The sequence below is a fragment of the Phalangium opilio genome, unplaced genomic scaffold (genome assembly GCF_054372755.1).
Source record: "Phalangium opilio isolate 3A_F unplaced genomic scaffold, DU_Popi_V2 ptg000070l_1, whole genome shotgun sequence".
NCBI lineage: Eukaryota > Metazoa > Arthropoda > Arachnida > Opiliones > Phalangiidae > Phalangium > Phalangium opilio.
Window position 1 is genome coordinate 13893052 of NW_028324182.1, and position 15246 is coordinate 13908297.

Below are 15246 nucleotides of genomic sequence, written 5' to 3' on the forward strand. Positions count from 1 at the left end.
AGTCGCGCTGGGACTCCACGGAGAGTGTCGCCCTCTTGCGAATATGTTTTGGCGAAAAATTCAAAATAGGAAATACGGCGTGGGTGGTCCGACTTCCTTTTCTTTTCTTTCTTTTTTCGTTTACAATTAGGAACTAGGGCTTTCTACCCACCAAGTTATTATTGCGTTCATGAAATTACATTCTTTATCACAGAACTTTTACAATTTTATAGCTAATGATATAATTATCAAAGACACCGGTCTGTCCATACGCCGGTGCTAAATTGGGCCCGGATTTTCTTATTGGTCGCTTTCCTTTATGTTTATAACGCAATCGTTCAAGAAGAAATACCACAAACGCTACGCAATTAAACCCAAATAACATTTCCAAGGCTGTATCCATGTCCTGTTGGAGTATTAAACTAGAAAGCGGTTCCATTTTAGATGTATCCGAAATATTCTCATGGGTATCGGACATTTGACTCATCATATTGAAGTTCCATTTCAAAAAAATACCACTTTCAGACAGCATCTGAATACTACGGAACAAAATTAAACAGTTACGAACAAAATGAACTTAACGATCCTTTTGATATGGTTGCATTACACTCTGTTAAAGCTTTGTTGATGGGGAAAGTCTTTTTGAAAAGCAATAGCAACATCTCCGGCAAAGGCGTATTCAAGAATGAAATGTACTTGTTTGTAGAATCCATTAGTTCTCGCTTCAATTTCAAACTCCTTCGCTGGAGTTAAATACGCCATTCTTTCGTTCATTATTTGTTCTAAGGCGTCTTTCTCGTAAACCTTACGGAAATTGCTACCAAACACGGTAAAGGGTTCTTTATCGGCATTCTGCAAGGTAATAGTACTTAGCCATTTATATATAATTGTAAGACAAGAAAACATACGGCTATCAGTTCGTAGTAGAAAGTTCCCTCAACTACACCGACGAAGTACTTCTTATTGGCGACTGCCTCGGCCATCTCAGCTACGGTGGTAATTACTGGTTCTCTAGGGGCGATACTAGTGGTGGCTGTTAGCGATCCACCGTAAAACAACCCGAATATTGCTGAGAACAACAACCAAATTGTGAATACCATACGATTCTTCACGCAATTTTAGAACGAACATATCGCCTTCGAGTAAAACGTTTCATTGATAATTATTCTTGAAGTAATTAGTAGACTTAGCTTAATATTACTTTGCTTGACTAATGCCCCAAATAAGAACCAAGTTGTTGGGAACTTTTTAATCGTCTCCGTTTTCTTAATGGCAAACGTGAGGAACGCGTTGATAATGACATAAACGGCTATCCAGCCAACCCACATCTAGTTCCATGAATGATGAATGCATGGGAATATGAGTACGTTTTTTAACAAAAATAAATCTTAATTAAACCTACGTAGAAAGTAAAGGGCTTCAGGAAAAATATCCCTTCGGTACTGGTAAGCGTTGGTGCCTTTGTAACAAAAACAATGTCATCATCCGTGTACGGAATTGAAAAGTCAAAATCTAAAAAAAAGATTCAAAGGGAAAGTGAAATGAGTCACCAGACTACCATTGTTTAATAGATTTACTAAAATCGATTGAACGCACATTTTTGACGGGAAAATGACGGTGACAAGTAGCAAATGGAGAAATCACACTCCTTTAAAAGATTTAAAGTTTCAAATTAAGTTTAAATTAGATAAGATTATGAGCGTTTACCTTTCTTTGAACCATCCCTAAAGCGCCTGACCAAGTGTGGTTTCCTTTATTACGTCCCCATTCACCGTCTACTGACGGGAAAGCGTTGTATCTAGTGATACCCTTTGTTAACCGTTGCCGTTTAAAAATTACTCTTATTTAACGTTTCTATTACTTGAAATTCAAAGTTTCGGCCAATGTCTGCAACAATTTATATTCCAATCCACTAGCGTTACGTAAACTTCCGTCGGCTTCGACGGGCATATTGGTATAGACATTCTACGAGCGATCAATTAAAGTTAGAATAAAAGTTGATTTCTATCTGGATTCATAACCCAATTTCCCAAAACAAACTTCACTAATATTTAAAGAGTATTTCTAATAAATTTTTAAGGAGTCATCTAGTGACGCGTTGAATAAATGTATATGAGCAATGAACATCCAATTTCTTGTACAGCAAATTATCTTAAGGGTTTTAGTAGTAAAGTTTATTTCTTCCATGTTAAGGAATAACAACAATTTTCCGAAAATAATTACGATTTCCCCTAATTATTCTAGATAATTATGATTTATCCCAGATTTTTGAAGATAATTCCCAAACACTCCCCCTAGTTTAAATCATTTTCCCCAATATATCCATTAGTTTTTCTGCTCTAAACAGATTTCCCTGAAAATTCTGGACATCTCTTCCCTATTTTCCATGTTCACACGAACCCTATTAATTAAATAACTAATGTACAAATCAAGTACTTACGTTTTTAATTGAAATATTGAAGGTTTTGCCGATATTTTCCAACATATTCAATGATCCCGAGGAAAATTAAGCGATTGAAATGGTGTTTGTATGGCGTGCAAACCTCGACTAAGGTCCAAGTCTTTTAGATGACGGAACAAACCGGTGAAAACGAGTATATTGACATCCACTCTCACGACGACTAGAACGGTTTAGTTTATTGTTCTCGGAATACTTAATATATAGAAGGTATTTTCAATACCGTGGGAAATTTTAGACTAGGAAACACACGTATCTAGAAAGGCTTTACATTGAAATAATAATAATCCCTAAGGCAATTAAGCCTTTATAACCCGGAATATTAAAACTAAGTAATTTATAGTATAAACACTATTAATTACTCAGAATTTAACTAATTAGCGCTTTAAAGTTTGGGTTTTTAAATAAATTGGCGAAAACACAAAGCTACGTAGTAAACAGCGTTAATAATCGGTGTTAGCTTTCAATACTATTTGAACTTCGAATCTGTGAACAACAAAGTTACTTGTAAATGCCGCACTAATCATTTCTACCAGAAAACCTTTATCTAACTCTGAATCAATTAAGATATTTATTTCTAAGGCTTTCGCGTTTCTAAACTTTTAATGTACTTTCTTAACTTTCCGAGTTTGCTAAGACTGCTATTTCTATAATTTCATAGACTAATAAATGACTAATTCACGAAACAAAACACTCGTACGCTATCGTGAATCAAACTATTACAGTTTCTATACACGAAACAAATTATTTCCCAAGCACGAAAAAATAATCTCCTGAAATTCAAACCACGGTGTAACTTTTTTTATTATTAAAAATGATATATTATTATATTCTACATATTCTTTAATTTAATTAAATTAAAGAAAATTCGTTATTAAAATGACAGGGCGGTTTCTTCACTATCGGGCGAACATACAAATCGAACGTGACAATAATTGGCTCTCAAAGCCGCCTCCAATTCCTTAGCGTGCTCCCTATCCTTTGTCTCGCAAACGACTTTAACCTTGCAAATGTTGAATGAGACTTCGATTACACCAACGACTCAACTGAAGTGCAACGACGTTGCATCGATTTTGAACGACGAAGTAGACCAGGAATGTCGAACTAGCTTTATTAAAATACTTCCTACTTTCCTTTAAGCATAACCCTATAATGCCTAAGTATGTGTCTGCCATATAATTAAAAAGACCTTTACTAGGTCTTGGTTTGAAAGCTTCTACTCCAAACCTAAATTCTACCCGCTGCCGTGTACCTTTCCATAAAGGTCGCGTGCGGGTATCAAAATCCTTAGCAACCCATACTTGGAGAGTTTCATATCCTTATGTATTAAGCCCTTCAAATGTGGCTTAAAGAAGGCGAAAGTAAATGATCGATTTTCAAGCTTTGCTATTAACATAGTATTATATTTGACTGTTTTCACAGCCTCCCATGGGGAAACACAAACGGTATTTACCCAAAAACGAAATTAAAACACGCTGCAAACATTGCGACATTCTGCCCCTCGAAATCAATACAACTCCATCACAACAGTCTGTTTGTTCAAAATAAAGGGGGTTGTTCTTACCTCGACGCTATATATGTCAGATCGAATCCAGGCTCTCTCGTGTATCATGTCTTTGATACTAAGTTAATTAATAAAATGTTTTGATTCGAAAATGTAGAGCTCTAGGGACTAGATCTGCCGTTGACCTTGACCCTGTTTTAATTGTCTATTTACCTGACTCCCAAATTGGCAATTAATCTAGTTAATTCCGCGCTTCCACCTGGTCGATCACTTAATCGAACGGTGAACTTGATTAATCGACCAACAACAGCCAAACCTCGCTCTAAACACCGTCCCAGAACTGTGGTGTCAATGTTACCACCGCAAAGTGGTACCACAACCCTGTAAGCGACCCATTAGAACAACCCAGTGTTTCCATCTACCAGGCTCAAAACTAAGCCTAAATTATTGAGTCTTATAATGAATAATTACTTTTTCCCTTTTAATTCCGGAAGTAGCCCGGCTAAAATGGCGGCAAAACCAGTAGCACCAGCTCCTTCTACCACAGCCTTTTCCATTTCAACCAATCGCAAAATAGCCAAGGCTATGAATTCCTCTCTGATAAAAAAAAAAAAATTGGGAACCGGGCTATTACGTTACGAAAGGGATGGTGCATAAAATATGATGAGAAAAAACAGATACTATATTTGAGTTTAGCATGTGGCTTTAACGTGATAGATGCAACAATGCAAGTAGAGAAAAAATTTGATAGTTTTCATCACGAAAAACTGTAGATACTTGTCATTGTTAGGTATAAAAGAATGGAAACTCACTTGACGACAACGACTTTGTCCACCAAGTCACGGGCAGTCGCGAATGCATTGACTCCCACCACCGGGACCGCTAAACCTTTTATTTTTTTGTTAAAGAATAAAGGGTCAAATTCTCATATTATCTCATCGATTAACCTTGCTCGTCTACCATCAGCCAAAGTAGATTCTGCCTTAACAGCTACTGGTTTTCCTTTTTCCAGGGCGGCCTTAAAACTGGCGCAACGTTCTGACTCAACACCCTGAAATTACTTCAAATTGACAATTTTCATCTGTATTCTTAGGTACTAATGAAGGCGTAATTACAATTACGAGGATGTCCGAATTGAGATTCTTGACCGCTAAGGCCACTCCGGCAATTAAACCACCTCCCCCTATTGGTACAACTACCGCGTCTACGTCTGGTATTTGCTCAATTATTTCGAGACCCATGGTCCCTTGTCCGGCAATAATATGGGGATGATCATACCTTTTATCGATTACCAATGATACATTTGTTGTTATATATGGATGCGATACCTAACAGATGTTTCCCAAATAACTCGCATACCCATTAATGTAAACATAACCGTTTTCTTCCACAAGGGTCATAGCGTGTTCTTTAGCCTATATTACGCAATAACCCATGAATAATTTAACTTAAAAAAAAAAACAACATTAGATTAAACAAACAAAATTAATAATAACCTCTCCGATATGAGCCCCACGAATCAAAACTGTCGCTCCAAATTGGCGACACATTTGAACTTTCATGATTGGGGCTACAATAGGCATGACTACCGTCACCGGGATACCTAAAGCCCGTCCGTGGTAACACAAAGCTAAAGCGTGGTTTCCGGCTGAGGCTGCGATAACACCAATCTTTTTCTGCGCCTAAAAGTCCTTCATAATTTAGATTCTATCACTAAGTTTAACTTTCAAATTGGAAAATACCTCATCCATACTCATCAAGGTATATCTAGCACCTCTTTCTTTGAAGCTAATTAAATTTCGGATCATGCATGGTTAAGTTAATTTAGAGTTATAATTACAGTGGAAATTATAAAATACCTTCCAGTGTATTGTAAAAAATCTTTTTTGAAATATATGTCACAATCCACGATTGTTGACATGTGAGATTGCTATAGAAAAAATATTTTAATTGATCTTAATCTAAGCTTTATTCCTGGATGTACTTGTAACTGCTTGACGGTCACGTGTACATACCGAGCAAGGAGTTTTCTTGATGCCATCTTTTATTTTGTACGCCGCAGAGCAGACATCTTGAAACTGTACCACAACTGGATTCTCAGGGTCACAAAAGGGGTCAACAGCTGGATCATGAACTTCCATAATAGGGAATGTAGCCACGGATATGGACCCCGAACGTGATATTTTTTCTATAACGCGACTATAATCTGTTGAGTTATCCATCTCTAAGACGTTAAGAAAAAAACAAAATATAGTTCAATCTCTGACTTATTTCAGATAAGACTTAAAAAAATTCGGAGCTTTCTTATCTTACATTTTTTGATTCTATAAAAAGCCACAAAATATATATTTACAGAAAAAAGTCGAGTTTAAAACGCAAATATTTCCTTCTCAAATACAATATGAAAGACGTAGTACGATGTTGGCACACGGACACTGGAACACGATTTGATCGGAAGATATCTGGATAAATAATGTATAGTGGATTTTATAGGCTTGCCTTGCCCCAAGGGTTTTAGGGACAATTTCACGCCAGCTAGCTAGCTAGCTATTATGTCATTGTCTTATTGATATCAATCTATCCCAGTTACAGCATCAATTTGCTCAACCGCGAAGCGTAACCTTTTTGCACCCCTATACAGTTACTATTTTTAAGAACAACTGCGATAGATAAAGTACGGATTAAAATGATATTACAAGATTGGATCTGAAAAATTTATTTTTATTCAATAAAAATATATTTGGTAGAACATGGTTAAGAAATATGGCTAAGGACCAGCCCATTATGACAAAAAAGGCGTAACTATTTATGAGAACAAATGGGATATTTAACCTTTAGTTAAGGTTAAATCGTCTGGTAGCTAATGTCGGGCTTCTTCAAAATTTAATTATGATATTCTTAACGTACCATAAGTAACTTTATAACAATAAGTATAACGCTTCCAATTTCCTTTAACTCAAAATTTCGGGCGTTTATACCTAAAACCACCTTGTTGGTAGAGAAACACCTCCATTAAAGTATTTCATTGTGTGTAATACTCATTTTTGAACCTACTTATGGGGTTTCGTTGTTTACTTATGGTTTTAATACGAGTACATGTCCACAAACTACCTAATCATGGCGCCTAATAAGGCAGCGGCTAGTCTCTTAGGATTAGGGTTCAAAGCGGCGAATGTCGGAATTTTGAATGGTAAAGATGGTATCATACCACCGGGTTTCATCAAATTCATTAACGGAGATATCAGGGGTGAACGGGCCATCATAGAAGCGCTGGTACGCATGGCATTACCGTACGGTGACGCCGACATACTTGGTCGTCGTTGAAACCCACTGGACGGTCTCATATTCATCATCATCATCATCATGTTATTAGCTGAAGGAACTCGCATCCCTCTCATGTTCATCATGTTCATCATATTCATCATATTTTGGGATGAACCCCCTTTCTGTTGCTGTTGTTGTTGTTGTTGACGCTGTTGCATAGCTTGCATTTGACGCATCCTCATCATCATAGCTTGCATTTTCATCATATTCATCATTTGCATATTCGGGGGCCCGCCCATCATTTTATTGTTATTGTGAACCCGCATTGGTCCCATCATCGCCGCCATCATATTTGGGTTTCGCATGGCCATCATGTAAGGATTCATCATTGGATTAAACATAGGGTTGAACATCATACCATTCATTTGATTATTAGCGTTATTATTGTTGAAGTTACTCTTGTCATCATCCTGGTCTGAATGCTTTGAATTTTTCTCGCTGTTACTTTTTCCCTTACCGATAACCGTGGTGGGAACATTTCCGTCAAACTCCTTGCTGACGTCACTTCCGTCCGAATTAACCAACTGGTACTTGACCATACCTCCTCCTCCACCTCTCGATCCAGTTTCGTAAATTATTTGCTGACCACCACCCCTAACCAACTGTATCGAAGGTTGCTTAACCACTTCTTTTACTACTTGATAAGTGACTTGTGGTGCTGGTTCCTTGACAATTTCTTTAACTACTTGTATGACGGGTTCTTTAACCTCGCGCACGACTTGGTAACCGCCGGATGTCTGGGAGTGGGATGGAGCCTTAACGACTTTAACAACTTCGTAACCACGCGCGGAACTGTCTTTGTCGATTTCAAAAACGTTTGGGGAACTTCCTTGTATCTCTTCGAACATAGAGTGGCTCATTCTACCCGATTTGCCACCGTCATCGTAGCCGGAAGACTCCGTGTCTTCGGTTTCATACTGTCCACCAGATCCCCCTATATATAAGTAATCTTTTATGAGATACTGGTCGATTAAGCCTCGGCGAAATCTGTCTCGCAACTTACCCTTCATGGATCTGTAATTACTCATCGCGCCGGAAGGGTCGTAACTATGAATTCCATTCATTAGAGTCTGAACACTCTTCCCATTCATTATGCCTTTAATTCCTCTTGATTCGATTTTAATTGGAATAGCGATGATGGCTACTTCGTCTTGGTTCTTCAACTGACTGCCTCTACTTCTGGGGCGACCTTGACTTTGACCTTTCACCGTTTTTCTGTTACTTTTACCACCGAAAACTACGTACTCTCCGCCATTCGTTTGGCTGTTTACCATACTCTTGTAAACCATTTCGTTATCAGCAGTCGCGAACTTTGGGTAATGCATTTTAGCTCCTTTCGTGACTTGTCTGTAGTTAATCCCGCTGCTATCATCCGTATTTCTGTTACCACTTTTCGCGTTTCTGAATCTCGGACCCCCATCTGTGTATACGGGCAAAGACTTGCTGGATAAAGTTTCAATGTCCAAAGGTTTCGCTATAATTAGTTTGGTGACCGTAGCCAAGGATGTGAGGAATAAAGAACTAAAAAGCATCGCGACGAACAATCCCATGTTACGGGCGTCGAGTACAAATAGAAATGTAGGAGTTTTGGGTAATGTATAATCGTTTTATTGTACAGTTTATTATTATCACTATTTGGAAATAGAGCTTGTATTAACTATATGGAACGATCTAAGATTATCACCCAAAAATCAACCTTGAAAATCGCTGGTGAATTGAAAAATATTGAAAATGTATCGAAAGATCGGGGATGAAATCAAAAGTTAGAAACCCCAATTTGGGTCTGTAGTGTCAAAGGGAAGGTAAATATCGTTGTCTATTTCATAAAATGAGAAAAGGCTATAGGTATAACTTCATCGCATTTCAATTCACCTTTAAAAGTTATCGATTTAAATCGATCGCAGCCTAGCTATTATCGTTATTACGAATCATTTACGCTTGACTTGACATTTGAGAGTATATGTCGTATAAAATTTCTTCAAAAAAACTGTAATCAATGCTTAAAAAGAGAAAGAAATCTGGGTTTTATTATATATTTGCGTGTTGGACGGAACACGACAGTTCTTTATATTCATTGAAAAGTCGTTCTCTACGCTCGACTGAGTCTTAAACATTTTTCATTTACCCATTATTTTGTTAGTGACAAGCTATATTCATTTCTCTTTCTACTTATGACGGATTATAAGTCAAAAAAGAAAATAGGTATATAAAAAAATTTAATCAATTGATTTTGTAACAAAACCAAACTTTATTCTTATTGTCCGAATAACAGCATTTTATAAAAACAATTTATGAAAAGAGCTCCTATAATTCAATCGAGATTCATTATTTACAAGGATTTTTGGATATAGGAGCAATTTTTGAAAGATTTTCATCGATTTTAACAAACGTTTAAAATAACTAACTCTTCGTCGAAGCATGAGAGAGTTGCATACATATAGGAGTAACTGGCCATTTCAAATGACGGATCATAGTTGCGTTTTACTGCGGTTTCTGAAATAAAGGATTTCGACATATATAATTGGTAAAGGAATTAACGAAAAAGCAAAGACTGCTGAAAATATCTATATCCAAGCAGTTGCAACCAAAAAATGCATAAACGTTTTTCGTACCATGGATGTGAATGAGTTAATTCTTTACCACCATCCGGCAGAACCTCCTCCGATGCTTTTTCCACCTCCACCGGATGAAAATCCACCACCACGGCCGCCTCCTAATCCTCCGGAAGAGAATCCACCGCCATGGCCGCCTCCGAATCCTCCGGAAGAGTATCCACCACCGATGCTCTTTCCGCTGCTAAATCCACCGGATGAGAATCCTCCGTGTCCACCACCGGATGAAAAACCGCCTCCGTGTCCACCACCGGATGAAAAACCGCCTCCATGTCCACCACCGGATGAAAAACCGCCTCCATGTCCACCACCGGATGATGATCCTCCCAGAGATCCAACACTAACGGCTAATAGGGTGACGGCAGCACCTCCTTTTTGACCACCTGAAGAGAAACCTCCTCCGGACGAAAGTCCACCGTGTCCTCCACCGGATGAGAATCCTCCGAAAGACTTTCCACTGCCTCCGGAACTGAATCCACCATGTCCTCCACCGGATGAGAATCCACCGAAAGACTTTCCACTACCGCCGGAACTAAATCCACCATGTCCTCCACCGGATGAAAGTCCACCGTATCCGCCGGATGAGAATCCACCGAAAGACTTTCCACTTCCGCCGGAACTGAAACCACCATGTCCTCCACCGGACGAAAATCCACCGTGTCCTCCACCGGATGAGAATCCTCCGAAAGACTTTCCACTACCGCCGGAACTGAACCCTCCGAATCCTCCACCGTGGCCTCCGGATGAAAATCCTCCACCAGATTTACCACCGCTGCTAAATCCTTGACTACTTCCTCCAACTTTAATTGGGATGGCTACAAGAATAGTTTGTCCTCCATTGCCACCTCCATGTCCTCCGTTTCCTCCACCGCTTGAAAATCCACCGTGTCCTCCACCGCTTGAAAATCCACCGTGTCCTCCACCGCTGGAAAATCCACCGTGTCCTCCACCGCTAGAGAAACCACCGTGTCCGCCTCCACCGCTAGAGAATCCACCTAATCCCGAAGAAAACCCACCAGCACTGGCCCACGGATCGGGCGCGGTTTCCGCGACTTGCAAATCATGGATTTTCTTATTAGTAGCCAAAGCTACCACGAATAGAGAACTCAATGCGAAAAACTGAAATATTTTTGATAATGGGAAAACATTAGAAAAACGGTTATCGTTAGAAGATAATCCAGAAAGGTTTCCTTTCAAGTACCTTCAACATGTTGATAGCGCGGATAGTTGAGATTGAATATGCTCAACCATCGTCCAGTGGGTCCATTTTATACCCCCGAAAAATAATTCCTGTCATATTATTATACAGGTAACCCGCCCATAATGTTCCCCTCTGAGGAAGCTCATGTCACACGTATTACAAATTATTAAGTCCAGCCCCCCGCACCCGTATTTTTCTTTTTTCTCTTTTAAATAAGTTAAGATTGTGGAGAAGATCTTCGCCGCTCGCATTATTTTAAAATTTTCTTTTTATTTTTTAAGTTAAAGCGAAAGTTGTTTCTTATTACGAGGAAAGATGGACCAATCAGAGTTGGAGTTTCTGGGGGATCGTTCCAATTTCGAGATTATGTCGGGCCAGACCAGACAGCTGGGGCCTCGTAAGAATTAAACGAGCGCCGAAATACTATAAAAATAAGATATGTTTTCTTCTAAAGAAAATAAAAAAGTGAAACTTGATGGGGAGGGAGATTTCTCGGAGAAAAAGATGAGACGCGTATCCAAGGAGAAAAGCTGAATAATGTAACCCCCTGAATAGTTGAATAATGCATAGGAATTAGTAACGGATACCCATCTTCAATAGTGTAACCTAAATTCGCGTCTTTCCCTGAACAGTGGACAAAGAATAAAATTTGAATTAAATATCATAGACACCAAATTTAGGGTCACCATAGACCATGACTGGTATGGTAACATCTCACGCCCATAGTTTAACCCCAAGAACGGTTTTGATAATGGTGTTTATCAAAATACGGTAAATACACTCTTTCGGCAGAATATTTACGATCTAAAGACGTTTCATCCCACGATCAAAACTTATTTTTCTATTTTTAGGCTGAATTGTATCTCAATATTACCTTCTATTTAAAAAGAAAGAAAGAAAGGATAAAAAAAATAATAAAAAATTTAAGAAATATCTTTTTGTTAAATTTATGATTGGAAATATAAGTCATTGTTCGTCTTTGAAACACTTAAGTAATTAAGGAGGTAAATTTAGATAGGTCAAATGATTTTTATCGATGCCAATTAAAAATATTTAAGAACAGATTTGATTAGAGTCTGGAGGGTTGAAAATAGTTTAATAGCATCACGGTGTATTTAATTATATCTCTATTAAATTAAACACGCCAAATTTATTTATTTATTTGTAGAAGAAGCGTTAGATAAGATATATTGTATTTTATTATTTTATTTAAAATGTAAGTGTGAAATTTCGACAAAAAGTTGTTAACAACCAAGGTTCGTAAAATAATTCTTCGCATTGGTTAAAAACCACAATTGTTGCGGTACCTAAGATCACAACCCTATAAGGCCTAAGAAAGGGTTTGCCGTAGGATCTTCAAGTTCCGGCAGTGTAAATGCGTGACAAAATTAAAGACTGCCGTGCTATCTTCGAAACCGGAAGAGAATAGAGATACGAATAAATTCCTTGTCGAGTCGGGCATTTACTGTCACAAGATGCCCATCCACCCTTTTATATAGGATATATAGGATACGTGCTCATAGAAAATATAATTTCGATTCGTATTTATGGAGACGAAAGTTTTCGAAGAAACAATAAAAATGGGTAATCGGCTGAATAATTAAACATTTTTTTTTTTGAAATTGGTTAAATGAACTTTGTTAAAGAAGTCTACTAAAAGTAATATTTGAAAATATCAAAAAGGAAAACCCAACGACGGTAGCCCTACAATGCGTTTCTAATTTCTACATCAGGTAGGAGTATTATTTAGTTAAGTCAAAAGACAAAATACTAAGTCTATTAATTGACTTTGGTGAAGTTAAAAAAAAGATTATGAAATATCTAATCCCCCAAAAGAAATCGATTTAATCTCTTTCATAAATTTTTCTCGTGAAAGCTAATGAAACCCAAAATTTTCTTAAGAATTTTGACTCAAATTAAGATATTGTAACGTAATTAACACTTATTTTCATTAAGCGCCATTAAAATCAAGAATAAGTCAAATTTAACAAAAATAATTTTATTCTTCGTTGTCAAAACTGTACAGAAAAATAACGTCTTGGTTCTTATACATTTTTTTAATATAAATCCTATGTACAGATTAATTACAATTATATGAATATTTAAAAAAAAAACAAACGAGTTAAGTCCATCCCGAAATTGAAAAAAAAAATTGCATTGTGACTTATCGGGGGAGGTTGAAGATCTGCGGATATTTAAAACTCGCTCGCTCTCGTCATCGAGAGAGAAAGGAGCTATGAGAATTTAACGAACCATCTTCGTTGTATCGAAGAAGAAGGAAAAGAAATGGCTGGAAACCATCACTTGAAAGCCAGCTTCTAATAATCAATTTACACATTGAGAAAATCCTTTTTGTTATAAATGAGAAATGGAGATTAGAGACTCACTCTGTTATCCTTTACCACCAGCCACCTCCACCACCGCCTCCGATGGACTTTCCTCCTCCGAAACCGCCACCTCCGAATCCACCACCACCGTGGCCTCCTCCGAAACTGCCGCCTCCGAAGCCTCCCTTGCCTCCTCCGAAACCACCGCCTCCGAATCCACCACCGTGGCCACCTCCTCCGAAACCACCGCCTCCGAAGCCTCCTTTGCCACCTCCGCCTCCTCCTCCGAGTTGACCAACGTTAATAGCACTCAATCCAACAACGTGTACGTTTCCACCGCTGAATCCACCGCCTCCCTTTCCACCTCCAAATCCACCACCGCCGAATCCTCCTTTTCCGCCTCCGAAGCCACCTCCTCCGAAACCACCTCCGCCGAATCCTCCTTTGCCACCTCCGAATCCGCCAGATGAGAAACCACCTCCGTGTCCACCACCTCCAAAGCCTCCGGTGAAGCTACCGAAAGATTTTCCGCCTCCGAAGCTGGAACCACCTCCGAAGCCTCCTTTTCCTCCACCGAAACCACCTCCGCCGAATCCTCCCTTTCCTCCGCCAAAACCACCTCCGCCGAATCCTCCTTTACCACCTCCTCCGAAACCTCCGAAGCTACCGCCGCCGAAGCCTCCTTTACCACCTCCTCCGAATCCACCGGAAGAGAAACCACCTCCGTGTCCACCTCCGAAACCACCTCCACCGCCGCCTCCGGAGCTGATTTTAATTGGGATGGCGATAATGGCTACCTTTCCGCCACCTCCACCACCGCCTCCTCCCTTTCCAAATCCTCCTCCTCCGAAACCACCTCCACCAAATCCTCCGTGTCCACCTCCAAAACCACCACCTCCTCCTCCTCCACTAGACCATCCACCGCCTCCGCTTGACCATCCCGTGGCCGCGGCTACCAAATCATCATCGCCTTTCTTGACCACCTTGGTAGTGGCGAGTGATGCCACGACCAACGAGGCGAACGCTAGAAACTAAAAGAACCAAAAAGATATATTTCCAAACCAAAGACGGGGGTAATCCGTTGTTTATTCATCGATGGTTTTGAAAATTACCTTAAAGGGTAACATGGTTTTTCTTGAGAGAGCCGAAAAGTGTACTTTTCAGCTCGAGAGTGGATCGGTTTCTGATGTTCAACTGGCAGAAACGCTTTCCTTTTATACACAATTCCATCAGAATACAAAAGAACAGTCATCAAAAATCTTCCAAGAGAAGTTTCTCCCTTCGGGGGGGGGGGTAACTACGACTCGACCCCTTTTCATTTAAAAACACCAAAATTTTCATCCGACAGTAGATTTTAATGGAAGGGGGGGAGAGACGACCCCTTTCGTCGTTTGAATGAGGCAAATATTCGGCAAGATCGTACAGTAAAACTCTACCGTTTACTACTAGACGAGTTTTAGTGTTGAGAGGGAATTATTAGCGTCATTATCCCAACCCCCTTTTTACAGTAACGTATATTTAGCCTTCCTGAGAGAGAGAGAGAGAAAGCCAGTTTTATGAAAAATCCAGAATCATACCACGAGGCGAAGAAGAAATAAATAAATAAAAAAGAAATACCTTTTAAAAGATATAGGTAACGCCCCCTTAACTTTCTAGAAAAGGTATATTGGAGTCACGGGGTATAAGACGAGATGGATAATTTTAATCAGAGAGAATCAAACACGCTAGCTAGTGTGGTCTGTCTCCCCGTTTTTAGTCTAAAAATATCACGATTTTTCATGAGGGTCCTACTTTCACGCCAATAAAAATGAGAGAGGTGTATAAGAGGTCAAAACTAGGCC

The 15246-nt window shown here is 39.1% G+C and overlaps 4 protein-coding genes across 5 annotated transcripts; all 4 read right to left on the minus strand.

Annotated features, from left to right (window-relative positions):
* Positions 1–132: 132 nt before the first annotated feature.
* LOC149661832 (uncharacterized) lies at positions 133–1080 on the minus strand. The gene is made up of 3 exons (XM_089843333.1): positions 888–1080; positions 587–831; positions 133–518 (listed from the first exon to the last, which is right to left on the minus strand). The coding sequence occupies exons 1-3, from the start codon at positions 1077–1079 to the stop codon at positions 188–190; spliced, it is 768 nt and encodes a 255-aa protein (XP_089699459.1). The 5' UTR covers position 1080; the 3' UTR covers positions 133–187.
* A 12-nt stretch (positions 1081–1092) lies between these two features.
* LOC149661833 (glutamate receptor ionotropic, kainate glr-3-like) lies at positions 1093–3084 on the minus strand. The gene is made up of 6 exons (XM_089843339.1): positions 2420–3084; positions 1841–1944; positions 1687–1777; positions 1576–1627; positions 1382–1491; positions 1093–1307 (listed from the first exon to the last, which is right to left on the minus strand). The coding sequence occupies exons 1-6, from the start codon at positions 2462–2464 to the stop codon at positions 1098–1100; spliced, it is 612 nt and encodes a 203-aa protein (XP_089699465.1). The 5' UTR covers positions 2465–3084; the 3' UTR covers positions 1093–1097.
* Positions 3085–3216: 132 nt separating this feature from the next.
* On the minus strand, positions 3217–6368 carry LOC149661834 (uncharacterized). Of its 2 annotated transcripts, XM_089843337.1 has the most exons (13): positions 6295–6368; positions 5957–6165; positions 5801–5871; positions 5684–5729; positions 5438–5623; positions 5301–5356; positions 5057–5219; positions 4902–4992; positions 4754–4829; positions 4413–4538; positions 4155–4322; positions 4002–4059; positions 3217–3440 (listed from the first exon to the last, which is right to left on the minus strand). In XM_089843337.1, exons 2-13 carry the CDS (start codon positions 6161–6163, stop codon positions 3312–3314), a joined length of 1377 nt encoding a protein of 458 aa, XP_089699463.1. In that variant the 5' UTR covers positions 6164–6165; positions 6295–6368; the 3' UTR covers positions 3217–3311. The 2 variants fall into 2 exon arrangements, with proteins under 2 accessions (XP_089699463.1, XP_089699464.1); XM_089843338.1 differs by lacking the exon at positions 6295–6368 and having other exon boundaries at positions 5957–6202.
* Positions 6369–9474: 3106 nt separating this feature from the next.
* Positions 9475–14675, minus strand: LOC149661835 (uncharacterized). The gene is made up of 5 exons (XM_089843820.1): positions 14518–14675; positions 13481–14436; positions 10174–11078; positions 9878–10083; positions 9475–9758 (listed from the first exon to the last, which is right to left on the minus strand). Exons 1-4 carry the CDS (start codon positions 14530–14532, stop codon positions 9902–9904), a joined length of 2058 nt encoding a protein of 685 aa, XP_089699946.1. The 5' UTR covers positions 14533–14675; the 3' UTR covers positions 9475–9758; positions 9878–9901.
* Between the last annotated feature and the right edge of the window lie 571 nt (positions 14676–15246).